Source organism: Aspergillus melleus (genome assembly GCF_016097325.1).
Source record: "Aspergillus melleus strain CBS 546.65 chromosome Unknown contig1, whole genome shotgun sequence".
Lineage (NCBI taxonomy): Eukaryota > Fungi > Ascomycota > Eurotiomycetes > Eurotiales > Aspergillaceae > Aspergillus > Aspergillus melleus.
This window is the reverse complement of record NW_025763370.1, coordinates 5,481,945-5,499,419: the sequence shown is the minus strand read 5'-3', so window position 1 is coordinate 5,499,419 and position 17,475 is coordinate 5,481,945. Positions and strand designations below refer to the sequence as shown.

The 17,475-nt window shown below is 51.6% G+C and overlaps 10 protein-coding genes across 10 annotated transcripts; 5 read left to right on the top strand and 5 right to left on the bottom strand.

Moving 5' to 3' along the window:
• Positions 1 to 48: 48 nt before the first annotated feature.
• Positions 49 to 959, top strand: LDX57_001946 (uncharacterized protein; the record flags this gene model as incomplete). Its single annotated transcript, XM_046083592.1, has 1 exon — positions 49 to 959. The coding sequence occupies exon 1, from the start codon at positions 63 to 65 to the stop codon at positions 957 to 959; it is 897 nt and encodes a 298-aa protein (XP_045939549.1). The 5' UTR covers positions 49 to 62.
• A 123-nt stretch (positions 960 to 1,082) lies between these two features.
• Positions 1,083 to 1,619, bottom strand: LDX57_001945 (uncharacterized protein; the record flags this gene model as incomplete). The annotated part of the gene is made up of 1 exon (XM_046083591.1): positions 1,083 to 1,619. One exon carries the CDS (start codon positions 1,617 to 1,619, stop codon positions 1,083 to 1,085), a length of 537 nt encoding a protein of 178 aa, XP_045939548.1.
• Positions 1,620 to 2,137: 518 nt separating this feature from the next.
• On the bottom strand, positions 2,138 to 3,030 carry LDX57_001944 (uncharacterized protein; the record flags this gene model as incomplete). Its single annotated transcript, XM_046083590.1, has 5 exons — positions 2,138 to 2,239; positions 2,329 to 2,473; positions 2,536 to 2,702; positions 2,767 to 2,851; positions 2,906 to 3,030. 5 exons carry the CDS (start codon positions 3,028 to 3,030, stop codon positions 2,138 to 2,140), a joined length of 624 nt encoding a protein of 207 aa, XP_045939547.1.
• A 105-nt stretch (positions 3,031 to 3,135) lies between these two features.
• On the bottom strand, positions 3,136 to 4,434 carry LDX57_001943 (uncharacterized protein; the record flags this gene model as incomplete). The annotated part of the gene is made up of 7 exons (XM_046083589.1): positions 3,136 to 3,306; positions 3,373 to 3,439; positions 3,496 to 3,561; positions 3,616 to 3,685; positions 3,750 to 3,950; positions 4,022 to 4,153; positions 4,209 to 4,434. 7 exons carry the CDS (start codon positions 4,432 to 4,434, stop codon positions 3,136 to 3,138), a joined length of 933 nt encoding a protein of 310 aa, XP_045939546.1.
• Positions 4,435 to 5,411: 977 nt separating this feature from the next.
• LDX57_001942 (uncharacterized protein) lies at positions 5,412 to 6,219 on the top strand (the record flags this gene model as incomplete). Its single annotated transcript, XM_046083588.1, has 3 exons — positions 5,412 to 5,738; positions 5,813 to 6,104; positions 6,182 to 6,219. 3 exons carry the CDS (start codon positions 5,412 to 5,414, stop codon positions 6,217 to 6,219), a joined length of 657 nt encoding a protein of 218 aa, XP_045939545.1.
• A 959-nt stretch (positions 6,220 to 7,178) lies between these two features.
• Positions 7,179 to 7,712, bottom strand: LDX57_001941 (uncharacterized protein; the record flags this gene model as incomplete). Its single annotated transcript, XM_046083587.1, has 1 exon — positions 7,179 to 7,712. One exon carries the CDS (start codon positions 7,710 to 7,712, stop codon positions 7,179 to 7,181), a length of 534 nt encoding a protein of 177 aa, XP_045939544.1.
• A 2,284-nt stretch (positions 7,713 to 9,996) lies between these two features.
• Positions 9,997 to 11,223, top strand: LDX57_001940 (slipin family protein; the record flags this gene model as incomplete). Its single annotated transcript, XM_046083586.1, has 4 exons — positions 9,997 to 10,189; positions 10,247 to 10,364; positions 10,421 to 10,913; positions 10,969 to 11,223. The coding sequence occupies 4 exons, from the start codon at positions 9,997 to 9,999 to the stop codon at positions 11,221 to 11,223; spliced, it is 1,059 nt and encodes a 352-aa protein (XP_045939543.1).
• A 466-nt stretch (positions 11,224 to 11,689) lies between these two features.
• LDX57_001939 (uncharacterized protein) lies at positions 11,690 to 12,763 on the top strand (the record flags this gene model as incomplete). Its single annotated transcript, XM_046083585.1, has 1 exon — positions 11,690 to 12,763. The coding sequence occupies one exon, from the start codon at positions 11,690 to 11,692 to the stop codon at positions 12,761 to 12,763; it is 1,074 nt and encodes a 357-aa protein (XP_045939542.1).
• Positions 12,764 to 14,058: 1,295 nt separating this feature from the next.
• Positions 14,059 to 15,486, top strand: LDX57_001938 (glycosyltransferase domain-containing protein; the record flags this gene model as incomplete). The annotated part of the gene is made up of 1 exon (XM_046083584.1): positions 14,059 to 15,486. The coding sequence occupies one exon, from the start codon at positions 14,059 to 14,061 to the stop codon at positions 15,484 to 15,486; it is 1,428 nt and encodes a 475-aa protein (XP_045939541.1).
• A 658-nt stretch (positions 15,487 to 16,144) lies between these two features.
• On the bottom strand, positions 16,145 to 17,475 carry LDX57_001937 (uncharacterized protein; the record flags this gene model as incomplete). Its single annotated transcript, XM_046083583.1, has 3 exons — positions 17,377 to 17,475; positions 17,039 to 17,191; positions 16,145 to 16,774 (listed from the first exon to the last, which is right to left on the bottom strand). The coding sequence occupies exons 1-3, from the start codon at positions 17,380 to 17,382 to the stop codon at positions 16,145 to 16,147; spliced, it is 789 nt and encodes a 262-aa protein (XP_045939540.1). The 5' UTR covers positions 17,383 to 17,475.

Genomic DNA, 17,475 nt, shown 5'->3' with positions numbered 1-17,475 from the left:
CCTTTCCATTCAGGCAATCATCAATACTGCAGAATTATATCCGCCAGCCTGCTCCGTCCACAATGTGGAAACCAGTGGATCTACCCTTCCAGAACTCCCCACCATTGCCTGCTCTCCCTACAACAGATGAAATCCGCGCCTGCACCAATCTCCTATGGGAGACCCAGGCCTCCAAGATAGTGGCGCTGAACGACGAGATCGTTGTAAAATATGGAGGTGGTGTAGACACCTGGGAAGGCCAGGCTCTGATATACCTTGAACGACACGTCCCAGACGTTCCAGCCCCCCGACTGTACGCGATGTACTATGATTCCAACAAACTGTTCCTGGTCATGCAACGCGCTCCCGGGGTGCCGCTGAATACCATCTGGGACTCATTGCCGCCCTCCGAGAAAGATGGCATTATCGGCAACCTGCAACGGATATTCTCCACAATGCGCAAGGCCGAATGTCCATGGCCTGACGACTTTTTCGGAAGCCTGGATGGCGGCCCCGTACATCACTACCTATTCTATAGCCAACATGAAGGGGACGAGAGGTATCTAGGGCCTTTCTGCGGCGAACCGGCCTTCGTGGCGGGCCTGGTCGGGAATTATAGGGCTTTGCTCGATAGCAATAATCACCCAGATTACAAGTGTCGGTTTTACGAGAAATACCTCCCTCGTGTCCTTCAGGGACACCGGCCTACACTGACGCACGGGGACGTGCAGCAGAAGAACATTATTGTCGCGGAGAATACATCCCGCGCGAACGATCAGGGTGGGCGATCTTTTGACGTCGTACTTGTCGATTGGGAGAATTCTGGTTGGTTTCCTGACTTCTGGGAATTCTTTTGTGCGTCTTATCCTTTTCATTTCCAGTGGGATGAGGACTGGTCCTGGCGAGTCCAGGAGTTTGTGGAAGTATGGCCCGCTGAGATGTCCGTAATGCATCTGATAGACAGGGATCTAGGCATGTGAAATACGTTGGTATTCTAGGAAAGAAGCAAACAAAAGAAAACAAACGACCAGGTATCCTAATTCTATATACTTACAAAATATCTCCCTATAGTTACTGTCATTGACAGACCCTGGTACATATCTTCAAAGTGAGGTATGTAAGATCCCTTCTTGTCGCAACTTCGGAATCGCAAGCTGATGTGTCCATTCATTACACTTCATAACCGGCCGTCGCTGCTCGGCAGGCCCATAAACTTCCTCATTCTCCTTCGTCCACGTAAGCTTATTCCGCCTTCTCGGATCCTTGCTCCAAAAGTCAATGCCCTGCTGTTTGGTCGGTCTAGGCAAAGCCTCCAAGATAGGTCTTATTCTCGGATAATCCGCCTTGCGAATCCATCCAATGTCCGTGGTTCCGTGAAAATATTTGGTCTCTCCCGGTACGTAGTTGTTTTTCACTTCGAACCGCATGCCACTCGCAGCGATGATGTCGCCGGTGACGTGGAACTGCGTTCCTTTGGACGTCTCCGGGTCGGTTTCGACGAAGATACCGGTATGGTAGCGCTTGGGAGGGTCTAGGGGATCGTGGGCTACCGTGTCGTATTCTGGGGTGCTGACTTTGTACCATATTTCTTCGCCGTGGGGTGCTATGGCTGGCGCTGGGGACTCTTTACTGTTGAACATGTTTGAGGTTTAGACAGGGGGTGGAAGAAGAGTGTAGTGTTAACGATAGGAAACAGGGGTACATCAAAGTATAAAGACACAGAGGCCGGAAGCCAGGTGGATGGCCACGTCACCGTGAGGGTTCAAAAGCACTCAATTATTCCCTATCAGCTTCCCGTAGCCCAACGCAATGTCAACGTAGGTACGGGGGGGGGGGGCACTGGAACATCCCCGAGAGCGCTTAAATGCGGGGTGTGCCTCTCGGCCCCTCGGCGGAAGCTCTGAGGGTTTGAATCTTGCGCGTTTACGTATCATAATTTAACCAATGAATCATCCGTAGCCGCTCACAAAAGAAAAAGGTCTCAGAAGGCGATTCATTGTGTGTGAGGGGCATCAAATGTCGGATCTACTGATCCTACTGGACGCGATCTATTGGCGTGAAATGCTTGCATTCAGGATGTGGTCGTTGAGGCAGACCTCAGTCATTGTCGCTGTGTGGATTCCACTGCAATACTAAGTAAGATCTATGGAGCTGCGCTCTAATATAGCAGAGGTAATAGCGATAAGGACGTTGAGCTTATAAGCTTGCCTAGGTGAACGCCCACCATGAGTTCCTGGAACAGAAACCGTGTTCCGTCAACCTGCCGGGGGAACATATGATTATCTCGAGTTTTAGTAATGTCAGTAATTAACACGGGCTTCCAATATCTCTTTCCAGAATGACCCTCACACCCGGAGAATCCAATCTTGGAAACGGAAACAGAAAACCATGGACCGGACGAATTGCAGTCTCATCTGTCTCGTAGAGTGATATCCTCGGTGCGTGTGGACCATACAGTTCTCCGAGAGTGTGGTAGACAACCATGTCCACGAGACTGCATCAAGTTAGTTAGTTAGTCTTGAAGACCCAGAGGCAAGCAAGGGATGCTTATCATACTTTTTCGCTACACAAGCGCGAGACCCTTTGGAGAACGGAACAAAGTAGTCTTGCTGCAGCTTCATTCTCTCCGAGCTTCTAAGCCAACGGCAAGGATTGTATGAGGTTGGGTCTGGAAAGACACTCGGATCCATATGTATCCAGTGGTTGGTCATCGAGACTGGTGTCTAAGGGAGATGATCAATTTATCGGTGGTCGAGAGTAGCAAGAAGAGGAAGAGGAGCTACTTACTCCCTTGGGGATTGTCCAGCCGTTACATTCCAAGTCGACGTTTGGTGATATCCGCACTTGTCGATGTAATAGTCCCATTGCCATTCTAAAGATGTCTCAGTATCAGATGCGTTCCATCTTTGTGGAACGGGAAACCTACCGCAGACCTTCTTGATAGCAAGCCTTCAAGTACGGCAGTTTCTCTAATTCCCGCCACGACGGCGGCCCTGTTTGACGGCTCTCGTCATATAAGCCCTTCAGTTCTTGGCGAAGCCTCTCCTCCATTTCCGGATGAAGACCTAGATAGGTGACAATAGTGCCCAGTGTAGTAGACACATTATGGGTTCCAGCTTGCTGAATCAACTGCCACCAGTCAGGACAAAGAAGTACTCATCGTGCGGCCGACTCTCCTACCTGCGATAAACGAGCAAATCCACCATTACCGAAGATCGACTCCACCAGCTCGCTGTGGACGAGGTGGTCAAAGAGCGTAGTATCACTCCGATTTTTGGATTCATCTGCTGGCCGAAGTTTGGCCTTGATGATCTGCCGGCGCGCTTTCTAGAAAGTAATAAATCAATCAATCTTCTCAGGGATTTCTCTTTTAGGGATCGATTATATGCTCACATCATCCCAGATCCTCCATTTTGTCACTCGTTCGGAGATGGTCCGAACGACTGGCATTACCAAAACCCTGTGGACCGTTTTAGCCAAACAGGTATATCCTCTGCGCCCAAAAAAGGGACATACTTCGCAATCCACGGCAAATGCGCCAGCAGAGAAATTGTCGCAGAGCCTTTCTTCAGTAGCTCAAACCTATGTCCGAGTCAGTTAACTACGTTGCTGGAACCATAACCGGGGAAACCCTACCAGTCGGCATTAAACGTAGGATCGTTAAGGTAATTGCTAGGTTCGTCGAACAGCATGCATGAAACAATATCTACGAAGGTCAGTAAGTATATTGCATCGTAAAAAGGTGATAAAGAAAGGTCTTTATCCAGTACCCGTCATCATTGAGCCAAACGCATGGGTCATGTTGGCTGGTTTGCCGGTAATCACATATTCTTCTAACCGGGCACGTAACTTCTTTACGCGTTGAACAACCCGGCCCTCCACACGAGTGATTCCGGCCACCGAGAAAAAGGGATTCAGGGGAGCTCGGGTTGCGCGATGCATCTCGTGGGTGGTAGAAACGGCGACCATATCTGCATCAGACAAATGCGTTAGCCAGTTCTTCTCGCGGAGGGATGTAAGACTAGCAGACAGGCATACAGACCTTCGAAACCAGTCCCTTCTGCAAACCTTGGGTAGGCGTCTGTCTCTCGGACAGCACCTGTGACGAAGAGCTCATGGTAAAATGTAGGATCACGGACATGAATCTCGGTAGGCGTGATGCGTACGACCGGACCTAACAACCAAAGTTAGAAGCTAGTAGGAGTAAAGCTGCAGGAATGCCAGCGAACCATATTGTCGATGCATATGCTCAATCTGCATATAAAATTGTCCGGCCTTGACCCAATCGTAGTAGAACTCATACCAAAAAGTGGTGCGAGCGAGCAGTGGCCCTGGGAAAGATGAAATCGGACTCAACCACAGACGTGAGATCACTAGGCCGATGGTGTATAGAACAGCGCCTATACCGGCGATCTCCACGTAGTTGAGGAGCGACAACGAACTAAGAACACCCATTCCCTCTATCTTTCGTGTTTGCGCACTTTCTATGGAGAGATGCGATGAGAAGAAGGGCATACATGGCTTTTATGTGGACTTGTTGTGCGCCCTACACTGCTAGCAGAGACTTCTCGTTTTCGACAAAGCCAATTCATCGCGTAAACAGAACCAACGTAGCTGGCAGTCTTGGAGCCATGGTTGTTCCATGTCAAATCGGCTATCCGAGAGTGTGTACAATGCTTCTGTTAGCCAGGGGTAGTAGGGATCAGCAATTCGGATGGCCATACTAGCTTTTGAGTGATTTGATCCAATCGATCTGATCGGCAGTGAAGAAGATTCATATGTGAACCCTAAAGAGTTTTTCGAGAGCAAGCCACCGGTGGACAAACGGATTGTACTCCGTGTCCGACATGCAAGATGCGAATGAATACAGCTTTCTTTCATCGAAGATGACAGTCCTCTTCACCATTCTGAAATCGTTGATCATGAGTTCTACCTTCTTGTCACCTTTTTTGATAAGTTCTACTATACGAACCATTACCACATTTTTGAATTTCTTCGCTCGATGTTTAAAGTTGCCCGGATGGCCGCCACTCGCCGCGGACAACTTTCGATGGAAACCTTCGTCCACGGACTCAACTCTATGGCAAAGGCCGGCGATCGGTGCGGAAAGAATTGTCGGGCAACAATCCAGGAGTGAGAAGGGCGAGAATGATATGTATCTGATCTGCTCAGTGCAATTCCACTGTCCAACTCTCGCTGTACAAGACTTGCAGCGCGGCCTCGCAGCAACATGGCTACAAATGCGACAGAAATATCCCGTGGTTGCCCACACCGCGTGCTGGGATGAGAGAGGATCCCCGTAGATTCAGCATTGAGAGACTTCAAGCCAAAATGAGCTTAAAGACTGGGTAAACGGTATTGTCCGAGTGGAGGCGCGTGGTCCACAAACAGCAAAGCTTCATGATGTGAATGAAGAGAACTAGAACCCCAGGATGGAGACCAGTGTTCGAGCCGTGGCTACTCACGTTGCAGTGGCTGTGGATGAGAAGGCGGGTTTAATCGGGACCGCACCTGTGCGGTTTTCGTTCCACGCTAAACACATCTTCTTCGATGGTCTTGGTCTTCGCCAGTTCATCAGTGACATTTTTTGCCTTCTGGGCAAGGAGCTTTCGGGCGGGGCATCGTTAGTCGCCCCGAGTTGTAGGGCAGTTCCTCCTCCACCGGTCCTTCTAGACTCGTTGGCCGCCGATCAAACGATATCCGGTCCATCCTTTGAAGCGCGTCGAGCAACCTATATCAAGGCGTTGCTGGAAGGGAAGGTGGGCCATCCATCCCCAATCCCAGCCCCAAACAACGAGTCGCGAAAGAATGCATCTAATCAATGGATATACAGCGAAACTGGGGTCTCCAGCCCAACATTACCTCCCAAGACGACAAGCCCCAGAGCATCCGACACACTCTCTCAGCCGACCAAAGCAAGGCCAACATTGCCAATCTGAAAACGACCCTCTGGGCTGAATACAGTATAATCCACCTCGCACACGTCGCTGTATTCGCCACCGTGCTGGAGCTCCACCCTCCAGGACCTGATGAGCCAGACTCACAGGCCCATCTCCCCGCGTCGCCCGTCAACAGTCGACGCTTCCTAACCGCAGAATTCGCAACAGGGAGAAAGTCGTTTGATAGTATGTGTATCATGACGATACCTGTTGTGTTTGAGAATATCAAGTCCTATGATATCGTGTTTACAGCCCGGACTCAGCTAAAAACTCTTCTGATAAGAACTTGTGCTATTGTTAAGAGTTCATATCGTTTTTGGATCAGCCATCCATCTCAGCTGTCTATCTCGTTGTCATTCTCTCATTTTGTTGCGTATATTCTGAATAGGTAGGTCTTGTACTGCATCGCATATGCATATAGCCCCCAAAAAACATAAGGTGGTTTTGTGCTAACTACCTTATTACAATAACCCAGCAACTGCTTGTCACAGACTGATATGAGAACCAGGTATTTGCCAGCGACGGGATCATCGAGAGATACATACCACGAGAAGTATGCCGCGAAAACAGCCAGGAAAAGGCTCTCACCATTGAAGAAATCCAATTCTCATTAAATCAATTCCTACCATATCTGTGAGTCGTGAATTCTTTCTTTCCCATGGGCAAATTGCTCGAAGAAGAGCACCAACTAATTGTTTCTCATGGACATAGTTCCGTGCGACTTGAGAGCTGGCGAGACTGCTCGACCATCTCGATCGACTACAATGATGCAAACTACAGCAGGAAAGACGTGACGGAATTTCTAGATGAAATGGTTGGCATGATGATGCTATTTGTGGGTTGATTGGTAGATATCCACTCATTTATTGGGTATTTAGCTGTAAATTGTGCGATTATGCAGAATCGCAATGTTCGGATAGAGCAGTGAATATGCTATAATTCTAGATAAGATAATTATATATGCCACCTCCTGTTTAGTCGCTTAGATTGACTCGGGTTATTTGACCCAAGTCACCCAATGAACCCGTCAAGTTGGTTAGTTCATGCCCGGGCTGAACAGTATATGTGAAATTTGCTTGCATTCCTGGGCCCGCGAGCCCCGGCATGATATGTCGCACAGTCAGGGCACCTCTAATAAACAACGCAAGCTTTAACATGTTCCGTACTACCCTGGAGAGCCGTGGGCCAATAACCTCGAGACAGCAATCCGAATTCGCAAGAGCGAGCAACGCCAACCATCACCGCAACAACCCGTCCCCATCACACAAACAAAGCAGCAGCAAGTGCAGCACCACCAAGCACCATCCCCTGCGCCGTAGCGACCGGCATAGCCGCATTAGTCGAAGATTCAGACCCCGAAGCAGATGCAGATGCAGATGTCGAAGCCAACCCCGTCGCCGAGCTCGTACTCCCGCTGGTAGAAGCAGCCTCATTAGACGCAGGCTTCGTCTTTGACGCCGCAATGGCATCCGAAGCTGACGAGACCCGCGCCGAGTAATCACTCGCCGTGAACGGGATCTTCGTGAAGCAGCCGTCTTCCTTGGACCAGGTGTGCTCGGTAGAAGTGGAAGCGGTTTCAGTGGGGAAAGACATCGTCGCGAGTTCTTCGTATCCGTACACTTCGTAGACGCAACAGTAGGCGGTGGTGTCTTCGATGAGCATGTTGCCGTAGCAGCATCGTCTGTCTTTGTAGCGGTTTGAGAGCCAGTTGTGGGGGCAATTGTCGCTGTTATCTGCTATCGTGGCAGTGGCGAGGGAGAGGAGGACCGGTAGGAGAGTTTTGAGAGAAGGCATCTTGGCAATGGCTAGACGAATGCACGGAGGACCGAGGCAAAGAGAAGAAAAGATGAAAGAGGCCTTTGCACAGCACCACAGGGGAGCAGCTTGGTTTTGTAGACCAAGGGGGCTAACGCTTATCCAGGGCGCAGTGTAACCCTGCGAACGAAATGAGATAGTCTACCTGCTTTCATGATTGGAGCAACAACTTCAGCGCTTTCCCTGAACAATCAAATGGACCAATTTCAAGACTATAGATCAGGGACAGAATTGCCGACCAATAGCGACCAGTCGGCGGGGAGGCTAAAAGGGAACTAAGTCGAGCGAAGCTGCGAAAGCCGAAGCCCGAATGCCACCCGACAGGTACCTGGGTTCTAATCTCCTCACATTTCTATGTGAATCACCGAGTATCAAAATTAGGATATTTCATGGACCGAGTAATTCATAGGCATAAGGACAGCACCACGCACAGCTACCCCGAATCTCATCGCATCGTTAGTTTGCCAGACATTCAACAATGATACTGCCGTATAGCGAGACGATGAGAGATTGAAGTATTTGGAATAGGAGGCCAATATTTCTCGCTATCACTGTATTTAGGGGCGGTTCCCCTAGTTGACTACTAATTAGTCGGTTAGTGAGTTACACCTCGCTATCCAAGCTGCCCAAGAGCAGACCCCGGCCAATAAAAGGCACAACCGTGGTCCCTTGCCCCCGTTGTACGAGAATATGTGGAAAGCAGATGAAAGTCATCCAACCCTTTTCGCCGTACGGTGTAGGGCTAGGAAATACCCTAGAATGGGCCTATTGGCCATACTGATTATAAGACCCACACTTGGGATGTTTTACCGTAGCTTCATGGCTTCAGTCTCCGAAGATTGAGACACCTAAAATATCAAAGACGTAGTCGACAGAACAAGTTGCGCAGACGGTGGCGGAAATATGCGAAAGATCGGTCGGTCGCATTCCAAAGCCTGAGACAGGCACCGGTGCTGTGGAATTTGTAAAGTGATGGTCAAACCTTGCACTTGTTCGGCCACCCTCCGCTGTTTTCTTTTTCCGCCCCCAACCCATTCCATCCCTTCAGTCAGTCTTCGTGAAGAGGTTGAAGAACTGAAAATGCACCACCAGCATGAAAATACGCACTGTTATAGATCTTCTGCGCACAATAGTTAGTACGGTCGTATGAGTAAAGCGACATCATGCAGCTCATGCAGCGACCACGCCACCGCTGCAGTCCGGGGGAGCTCGTGGTCTCGGGAACAAGACCGGGGCATGGTGTCAGTGGTAAGTGGTTAGACTGCGCCCAGCCTTGGCCAAAGTTGCGCGAAGGAAGCACCGCCCCGATTGCGCCCCGTTGCCGGGCAAAGGCAGCGGGGTCTTAGAGAATCGAACTGCTTTCTGATTTATCAATCGGCTCAACCACGCCGTTTCGAGATTCTGTCTTTGGATAGAGAACACCATGATGATCAGGCTGTGAGGCTCAATGACGTATGGGTCCTAACGTGGGGTATGAGGAGAGGATATGCCATTATGCCTCAGGGTCCAAGAGGTTGAGCATGATTGCAGCTTCAGTAATCAATAGTCAAGGACCTGAAGGAGTAAATCCCCGAATTCCTGAAACTCAAGGCCGACAACGACACAGTCATACAACTGACACGAGCAGATCGGTTTGAGAAACAGAGTCACGGTCAAGGGTCAACAGCTTGACGAACCGTCATCCAAGCTCTCGGCCGCTAGAAAACATCTGGAAGCAGAGAGGGGAGTTCTCTGTTCCAATTGTTCGAACAAGGTCCTCGGAGATAATAACCGATGCGCGCTGGATTTTACCGGATCAGGAGAGCTCGTGTTGTTTAGCGTTGAAGAGAGTTCGAGAGAAAGGGAAAGGCAGAACGATGACGCTGCCATGGCGGCAACGGGCACCTGATCACAGATCACGGGCAGCTACTCAGCCTTGGAAAACCTTCGTAGGGCCAACGGGCGGGTCAGCCTGGACTGCCCAGAGGTCCACCTTCTCCCTGCGGAGGTCTGGGCGAGGAAAGCAGCGGCCGATCTCTCCTCTTCCGACCGTCTTGTACCTTGGATGCGCGACTTATTTAACTGTCGACCATCCTCTTCCTTCTGCCATCCCGTCTATCGTCATTCCTCCGACCTGCAACGACGTTACACTCTGCATTCCAGCCGTTGCAACCTTATCTTCTATCTTAAATACTGCATCTACCGCGCCCATCGATCTGGAGTCGCGGTTCTCGACTTGCGTTCATCTGAACAATAACACAACTATATCACCTCCATTTCGAAAATGTCCGCCGAAGCACAAGCACGCCCAGACACCAACGGCAAGGCCCCCGCTCAGCCTTCCAGCTCTCACCACCATCAAGCTGGCTTAGTTCATGTCCAACCCGCGCGTCTGGGTGATCTGCAGCCCAAGTATGCGCAGAGACTGGAGCATAATGATGACAATCCCGATGCCCACGGCTGGTATGCAGGATTAAGTGAGTTGAACGCCTTTCTTCTGTAGCCAGATCTCTCGCTAACCACGGACCGGGTAGTCCATTCGCTTGGTGAATGTATCGGATTCCTGGGTGCTATTCCCTGCTGCTTCTGCTGCCCCAACCCATTCAAGCCCGTTGCTCAGGGTGAGGTCGGCCTGGTGTCGAAATTCGGACGGTTCGTGCCTGCATATATACCTCTATTGGAAAGGACACCCTCTAACGTTGACATAGATTCGAGCGAGCTGTCGACCCTGGTCTGGTTAAAGTTAACCCCCTAAGTGAGCACCTGAATACCGTCGATGTCAAAATCCAGATCGTCGAAGTGCCTCGCCAGGTCTGCATGACCAAGGACAATGTCACCCTAAACTTGACCTCCGTCATCTACTACCAAGTCATCTCTCCCCACAAGGCGGCGTTCGGTATTTCCAACGTGCGCCAGGCCTTGGTTGAGCGAACTCAAACAACTCTGCGCCACGTCATCGGTGCTCGAGTGCTGCAGGACGTGATTGAACGGCGTGAGGAGATCGCGCAGTCGACATCCGAGATCATCGAAGACGTGGCTGCTGGCTGGGGTGTCCAGGTCGAGTCCATGCTCATCAAGGACATCATCTTCAGCGACGACCTGCAGGATTCGCTGTCCATGGCTGCGCAGTCCAAGCGGATCGGTGAGAGTAAGGTTATAGCTGCTCGCGCCGAGGTGGAATCGGCCAAGTTGATGCGACAGGTAAGATTGATCTCTCGATGGGTTGTCCGGATTGAAAGCTAACGTTCACTGCTAGGCCGCCGATATCCTTTCTTCCGCACCTGCCATGCAAATCCGGTACCTCGAGGCCATGCAATCCATGGCCAAGACCGCCAACAGCAAGGTCATTTTCCTGCCTGCCATGAACCAGACGGTGCAGCAACAGCTATCGGCTGCCGAAAGTGCCGGTGAAGGTCCCAGCCGTTACGGTTCAGCGTCTGGTGCTGGATCGGGACAAGCAGACGATGGATTCCAGCGTGCTGTGAACGCACGAGTGGTCGAGGATATTTGAACACGATTGCCAGGAGGCTCTAATATGCGATGAGGACACGGTAATGCTTGGTTAAGGACTTTGTTTCTGTTTGTCTATAAGGACTGCATCAACGTTGCCTCGTTGATAAGGTCTGGTTTGTTTTGTCTTTGGATCTAGTGACGATACCCTCTTTCTTTGTTATTAATGCCTGGTCAGACTGCCAGTGGTGTATATTTTATCATGAATTCATCGAGTACTTCACAACTCAGTACCAATGTAAGATTAAATAAGGGGACATTGAGAATTATTCGACGCTTCTCCAGCGGGCGGTGAGTGAGTCTTGAGGCCTCCGCGTCCGAGGATTTGGCCCGCCCGAAGATCCGGAGAACAAACAACTCGTCCTGTTGCTCATCCCCCAATCATCCCATGCTATAAACATTTAATTCCGGGCGACTCTGCCCTCCTTAATGCCTCCAAAACAGAATCCATCCACCCCTCCGATACAATGGCTCCGTCGCACTCCCCCAGTCCCGCCCGCGTAGGCACCCGGACAACCACTACCACCACCAACTCTCGTCCCTCCCTCGAAACCAACTTCACTGACCCCTCCTTCGACCCTGCCGACTTTCTCAACGACACTCTACCCCCGTTGACGCTGGCGTCTTCGCAATCACACGGCCCTCGAAATCCCAAAGCCGTCTCCCTCGCCGAATCCTCCACGCAGGTCCAATCCATCCTGACGCAGATCAACGCGCAGAATGTGCGCCTTTCGAATAATCTGACCCAGCTCACGGACGAGATTCTTCGGAGCGGTGGTCGTCTAGCTTATGAGGTGGAGGTGTTGCGTGGAGAAACCATCGGGTTGTCGGATACACTGACGGATGCTTTACGGGATGACATCGCCAAGTTCGTTCCTGAATCGACGAAGAAGAATAGCGGTGCACAGGATTCGTCGAGTACAGTCGATGAAGAACAAGCGTCCAAAGAAACAGATCAACCTGAACTAGGACTAGGACCGGAGGACGCCCCCGCCGTCGCGGACCCCGAGTACATTACAAAACTACGAACCTTGAACCAGGTGCGCGCGCGACTGGAAGAAGTCGTGCAGACGTTCGGCGACGCCATGGAATGGTCGCTCCCGCCGTCAGAGACCTCCCTGACGTCCTCATTTATATCGGTGTCTGCGCCCGAGCCCGGAAGTGAGAGCCACAGCCGGGAGGAGAAGGGCCAGGAGATCGCGAAGAAGCTGCGGGCAGAGATCACGGAGCTTCTGGACAGTAATGGTGGCGGGGAGGAGGGGGTCGATGCGGCGACGCAGAGGGTGGATGCACTGCGCGACCTGGCCACGGTGTGGAAGGGCACGGCGGAAGAGAAGGCGCGCACTCGGTTCGTGGATGGCCTGGCGAAGATGATTGAGGATCGTCGCCGAACGCTGGAGAACCAGGGCAGGATGGATCCGGGGCAGTCGCAGCAGGCGAAAGCGAAGTCGACGAGTCATCGGCGCCAGGAGAGCGAGGGACCTGGGGGTGGAATTTTCAAGAATTTACAGCGTCTACGGGAGGAGATTTACCTGGAGTAATGAGAGGACGGTCTACGGATACTGTGTATAGAATTCCTGCAGTGTATGTCCAGAGAAGAGGTGTCCAGACAGTTCCAACAATCAAACAACTAATATGAAACACCCGCGGAAGCAGGCCAAGCCTGGGGACGCAGACAGTCGGTTGATGACGCGGCAGATCCAGGCCAGTTTCCTGTGCACGGCGAAGGATTGCAGAGAAGAGGGTTGCGATCATGAATGGAATTACTATACATGTTCAAAGCGCGCGCTAGAAATTAATCCGCCTAAAATCAGAACCAGGAGAGAGTCATCGGGGACCGTAGGGCAGAGCATGACCCCCTCTTATTAGGAGCGGTACTCTTCCTAGAATACTGACGGAGTAATCTCCCACCATCGAACCAAGATTAATCCCTGGGACTCTCCACCGTCGACGTAAATCATCTCCCAACTCGTCGCCTTGTGCAACGTACGCTGTTCAAGCGGCTTTTATCGCGTGTGGGATGTAACCTCCGCTTTTCCTGTGCTCTTCAGTCCTTTCGTCATCACCTTTTCCGCCGACTTTCTCCCAAAGGCATGGCGTCTTTCTGCTGTCATTGAACCACTGCGGCGCCTACACTCATTCATTCCATGGACCAAGTCCGCCATCGCAATTCCCTTCCGATCAATCGTTTCGCAGCAGGAATGTTCATCTTCCGGAGGACGACTGTGCCACGTTAGCTGAATTGATCGATCAGCAAGCTCGACTTGATTGAAACTCCCCTGGATTGTGTCTCTCCCTTGCTGAGGGTTACATACGCCTTGTTTCAACTTTAAAAGACCTCTGTCTTACCAGGCTTGGTCTTCGGAATCAGTATGGCCACTCTCGGCCGTCGCAATGGCCCTTGGGCCGATCATTATCATTCCATACAGTCGTCGACGACGACGCTGTTTCACCAGCTCTTCAGTCGCCGCGCCATGAGAGCTCGTCCGACCCGAGCGCTCTTTCTTACCATTGCCACATTCTTCGTACTGACAATCTTCCTCCGATCTCCTTCTCAAGTGAGTCGCCCGGTGTCATTGCTTTACCTATCTACATCGACATGAGATTGCTGACCGCTGTGGTTCTCTAGCCACCTGTTAATTACTGGCTGAAATACCCATCCTACCATCCTTTCCCACATCACCCCGAGGATGCGACAATCGTGCAAACCTCTCAGCCGACCCTGCGAAGAAATGACACCCTTCCGTCGAGTCTCCAGAAATCCAATCCCGCATTCCACCTCGTCATCCCCGCCACGAAGAAAACCCCCGCCCTCTGTCGCATGTTGACCTCCGCCATGATCCTCAACTATCCGCCCCCGACGTTGATCGGCTACGGGAAGAACCTGCCCCAGGGGTCGCACGATTACGAGGGCATGGTGGAACGGATATCGGGCATCTACAAGTTCCTGGCATACACCCCGCACGTGCATGACAACGACTTCGTCTTGATCGTGGACGGAAACCATGACTTTTTCTTCCAGTTGCCGCCGGAGGTCATGATCCATCGGTTCCAGGACCTGCTGCGAGAGAACAATGCCAAGCTGCAGAAGAAATACGGCCTGATCAACGTGGAACGGCCATCCCGGACGGGTAGTACAAGTGCGGCTGAAACGATGCAGAAGTATTCGCAACGAGTCCTCTTCAGTGCCAGCAAGGAATGTCTGGCCAGCCTGTCAGATGACGCGGGATGCGTCTCTGTGCCACAATCTAGCCTGCCGCCGGACGTGTATGGCTGGAAGACCGACGCGCACTCGCAAGGCCATCTCAATCGGCCGCGCTGGATTAAGCCCGGCGCCTCGATCGGCCAGGTCGCGGACCTGAAGCTGATTTACGCGGAGATGATGCGATTCGTGGAGCAGCACCGCAATGTCAAAGGCGACTACGTGGCGCTGACCCAGATGTTCGGGCGACAGGAATACGTGCGCGAGCTGGAACGACTCCGGACGTCAAGCGCGGTCAAGGAATGGCTCTACCACATGATCGGCATCTCGGAGGCCACCAATATCACCAAAGTACGCCCTCGTCTGGAAACCGGACAACGGTACGAGTACGGCATCGGAGTCGACTATGAATCGCGGATCTTTTTCAACGGCTTCAACTCGAAGAAGGACGTCGAATGGCTCCAATACTTCAACATCTCCAAGACCTCCGCCGTGCAGATGCAGCATGGCGTTCCGCGCGAGCACCGCCTGATGATCCCGCCTGACCTCTCCCCGGAGAAACTCAGAAACCCCTTCATCCAGCCCAAATTCGGTAAGGACGAATGGGTCAACCCGCCATTGAACGGCACGCTCGATGCGCTGCCTAACCCACGCAACCACACCTGGCTCAATCTCACTCTGCTGACCAACGTGCACTCCGCCTCCGTCCCGGCGCTGTTGCACCTAGACGGCGACCCATTGTTGAAAGACCCCTGGTGGGCGAAGATGTGGTTCCACAAGTGGGCGCGCGCCCTTCTGCGCAAGTACATGCGCGCGCCGACGGGATTTGACGCCGCGCAGTCGGCCATGCTAGGCGGCCAGGACTGGTGGGATCTCCGTGGCGGCAAGGGCGGCATTTGGACCGATAAGGGCGAGTGGAAGGATTATGCTGAGGTGTGTACAGGCTACGAGAGAGATGTCTTTGACGATGATCTCGGAAAATGGGGTAAGGAGGGCGGAGATGACGACGAGGAGCCTGTGTACAACCAATTCGGCAATTTGATCAAGGGGAAGGAGAACTAGCATCTCTGATTGACCCAGCTCCCTGCATTGGTGGTCTCATCTTCGAACCTAATTACACCTATACCCACGAGGAGATCACATTCTTCGCCTCGAACTTCGTCACACCTATTCCTGCTCTTTTTTTCTTCTTGCTCATATTATCGGGTTGATTGAAGCGGAAACAGCCCCTGCCATCGATTAATGGCCTGCATTCTGGTATGGCGTTTTGGTGAAATTGTTCTACTCTCATTTGTTTTGTCTTGTTTCCTTCATTTCAATTGCTTGGGTTGGATGGATCATCGCGCCGTGACATTCGTTGACTTGTCAGCGTCATGACCACCGGCCTTGTAGGATCCGATCAGTGTTCTTTCAGAAGGATTCACGAGATACCAATTTTCTTTTCTTTTTCTTGATTCTATGGGGTTAGGCTAGATTCGTTCAGCTTGTATAGATGGCCCGAATAGAGTGTTTATGGGGTTTTAGGAAGTAGTAATTGCACAGAACTGTCCAGCATACTAGGTAGAGATGGACTAGTGTATCAATCCATGAGCTACCAAAAATTGTAAGTGAACCAAAATAAAATGCATCAATTATATCATGACCATATAAGAGTAGATCAACTTATCGCATATCATACAAATATAACCAACCCAACCCAACTCAAAGTTCAATGTCCAATTCACTGCCCCCCACCCAACGTCTCTCTAATAATCGCCAACACCGCCCTCACATCCTCATCACTCAACCGCTCATCCCGCTCCTCAATCACCGTATCCAGCAGCGCCAACGGCCCGTAATCTTCCTCTGGTACTTCCTCGCCTCCTTCCTCCCCTCCTCCTTCGACGGCATCTACATCCATCTCCTCGCCCTGCCCTTCAGCCGCTGTGCCATTGGTCATCTCTTCCCCTCCCTCTTCTGCACCTTCTGCCCCCTCTTCACCTTGCCCCTCTTCTGCCCCCTCTGCCTCTGCCTCTCCCTCCCCCTCCCCTTCTCCAGGACCATCAGCCCCAGGCCCCTGCACCCCAACACCCAGATTCACAATCATGAGGACTTCTCCTTTCGTGAGCCCGTAGGGCTGTAACTGGGTGATTAGGCTGCGGAGGGCGTCGTCGATGGGCGTGTTTGCGTTTAGGCGCGCCGGGGGGATTTGTGTTTGTATTTGCGATTGGGGGTCTGAGGTATTCTGTGTGTGTGTTTGGGTTTGGGTTTGCGTGGTTGAGGAGGTAGGCGTAGGCGCAGGGATGCCGGGGGGCGTGTATCGTGGATAATGGAGTAGGTGGGGGGAGAGACGGGCTATGTAATTGTGTATCTGGGTTGTAGTTTCGTCAGTATCTGTATCTGTATATGTATATGGGATTAGGTTGGGTATGGGATGGCATGGAAGAATGGGATGGAGGGAGATGGTGTAGCTATAGCTAGAGTTATAGCCAGGACCATCCATATCTGAACCTAGACCAAACACACTCTCGCCCCCCCTATATTTCCGTGTCTGATTCTGTATATGCATGTGTATGGTGTGTATGTATATGCGCTCGATCGACCGCGAAAGTGAGTAAACATGAGAGAGTCCTACCTCTTTAACAACAGTATTATGATCCCTCAGATCCGGACTCGGGACCCAATTCCTCGAGTTCGGAGGCGGGTTAGGAGGTCGGCGCGGCGGGTTCGCCGTGACATAGGCAAGGACTTCGATGTTGGTGAGAACGGCGGATTGGGGGTCGACGATCTATATCATCATTCTTAGTATTCAACATCATCTATCTTTTCTGGGGCGATTCTTGTTCGGAGTTGTTTCTGGGCTCAAGGGTTGATGGGATATATTTGGTTTGGTTTCGTTGAATTTCAGGATGGAATTGAGAGCGGTGGTGGAACTGGGTTGTGTGAAAGCCAGGATAGGCATTTGATACGCACCCTCATTTTGAATTCAGTATGGAGGATCTGATCTGAGAAGATATAAATGGATGCTCTGATGACTCCGAATCTGCGAAAAAACGAAAAAAAGAAATGAGG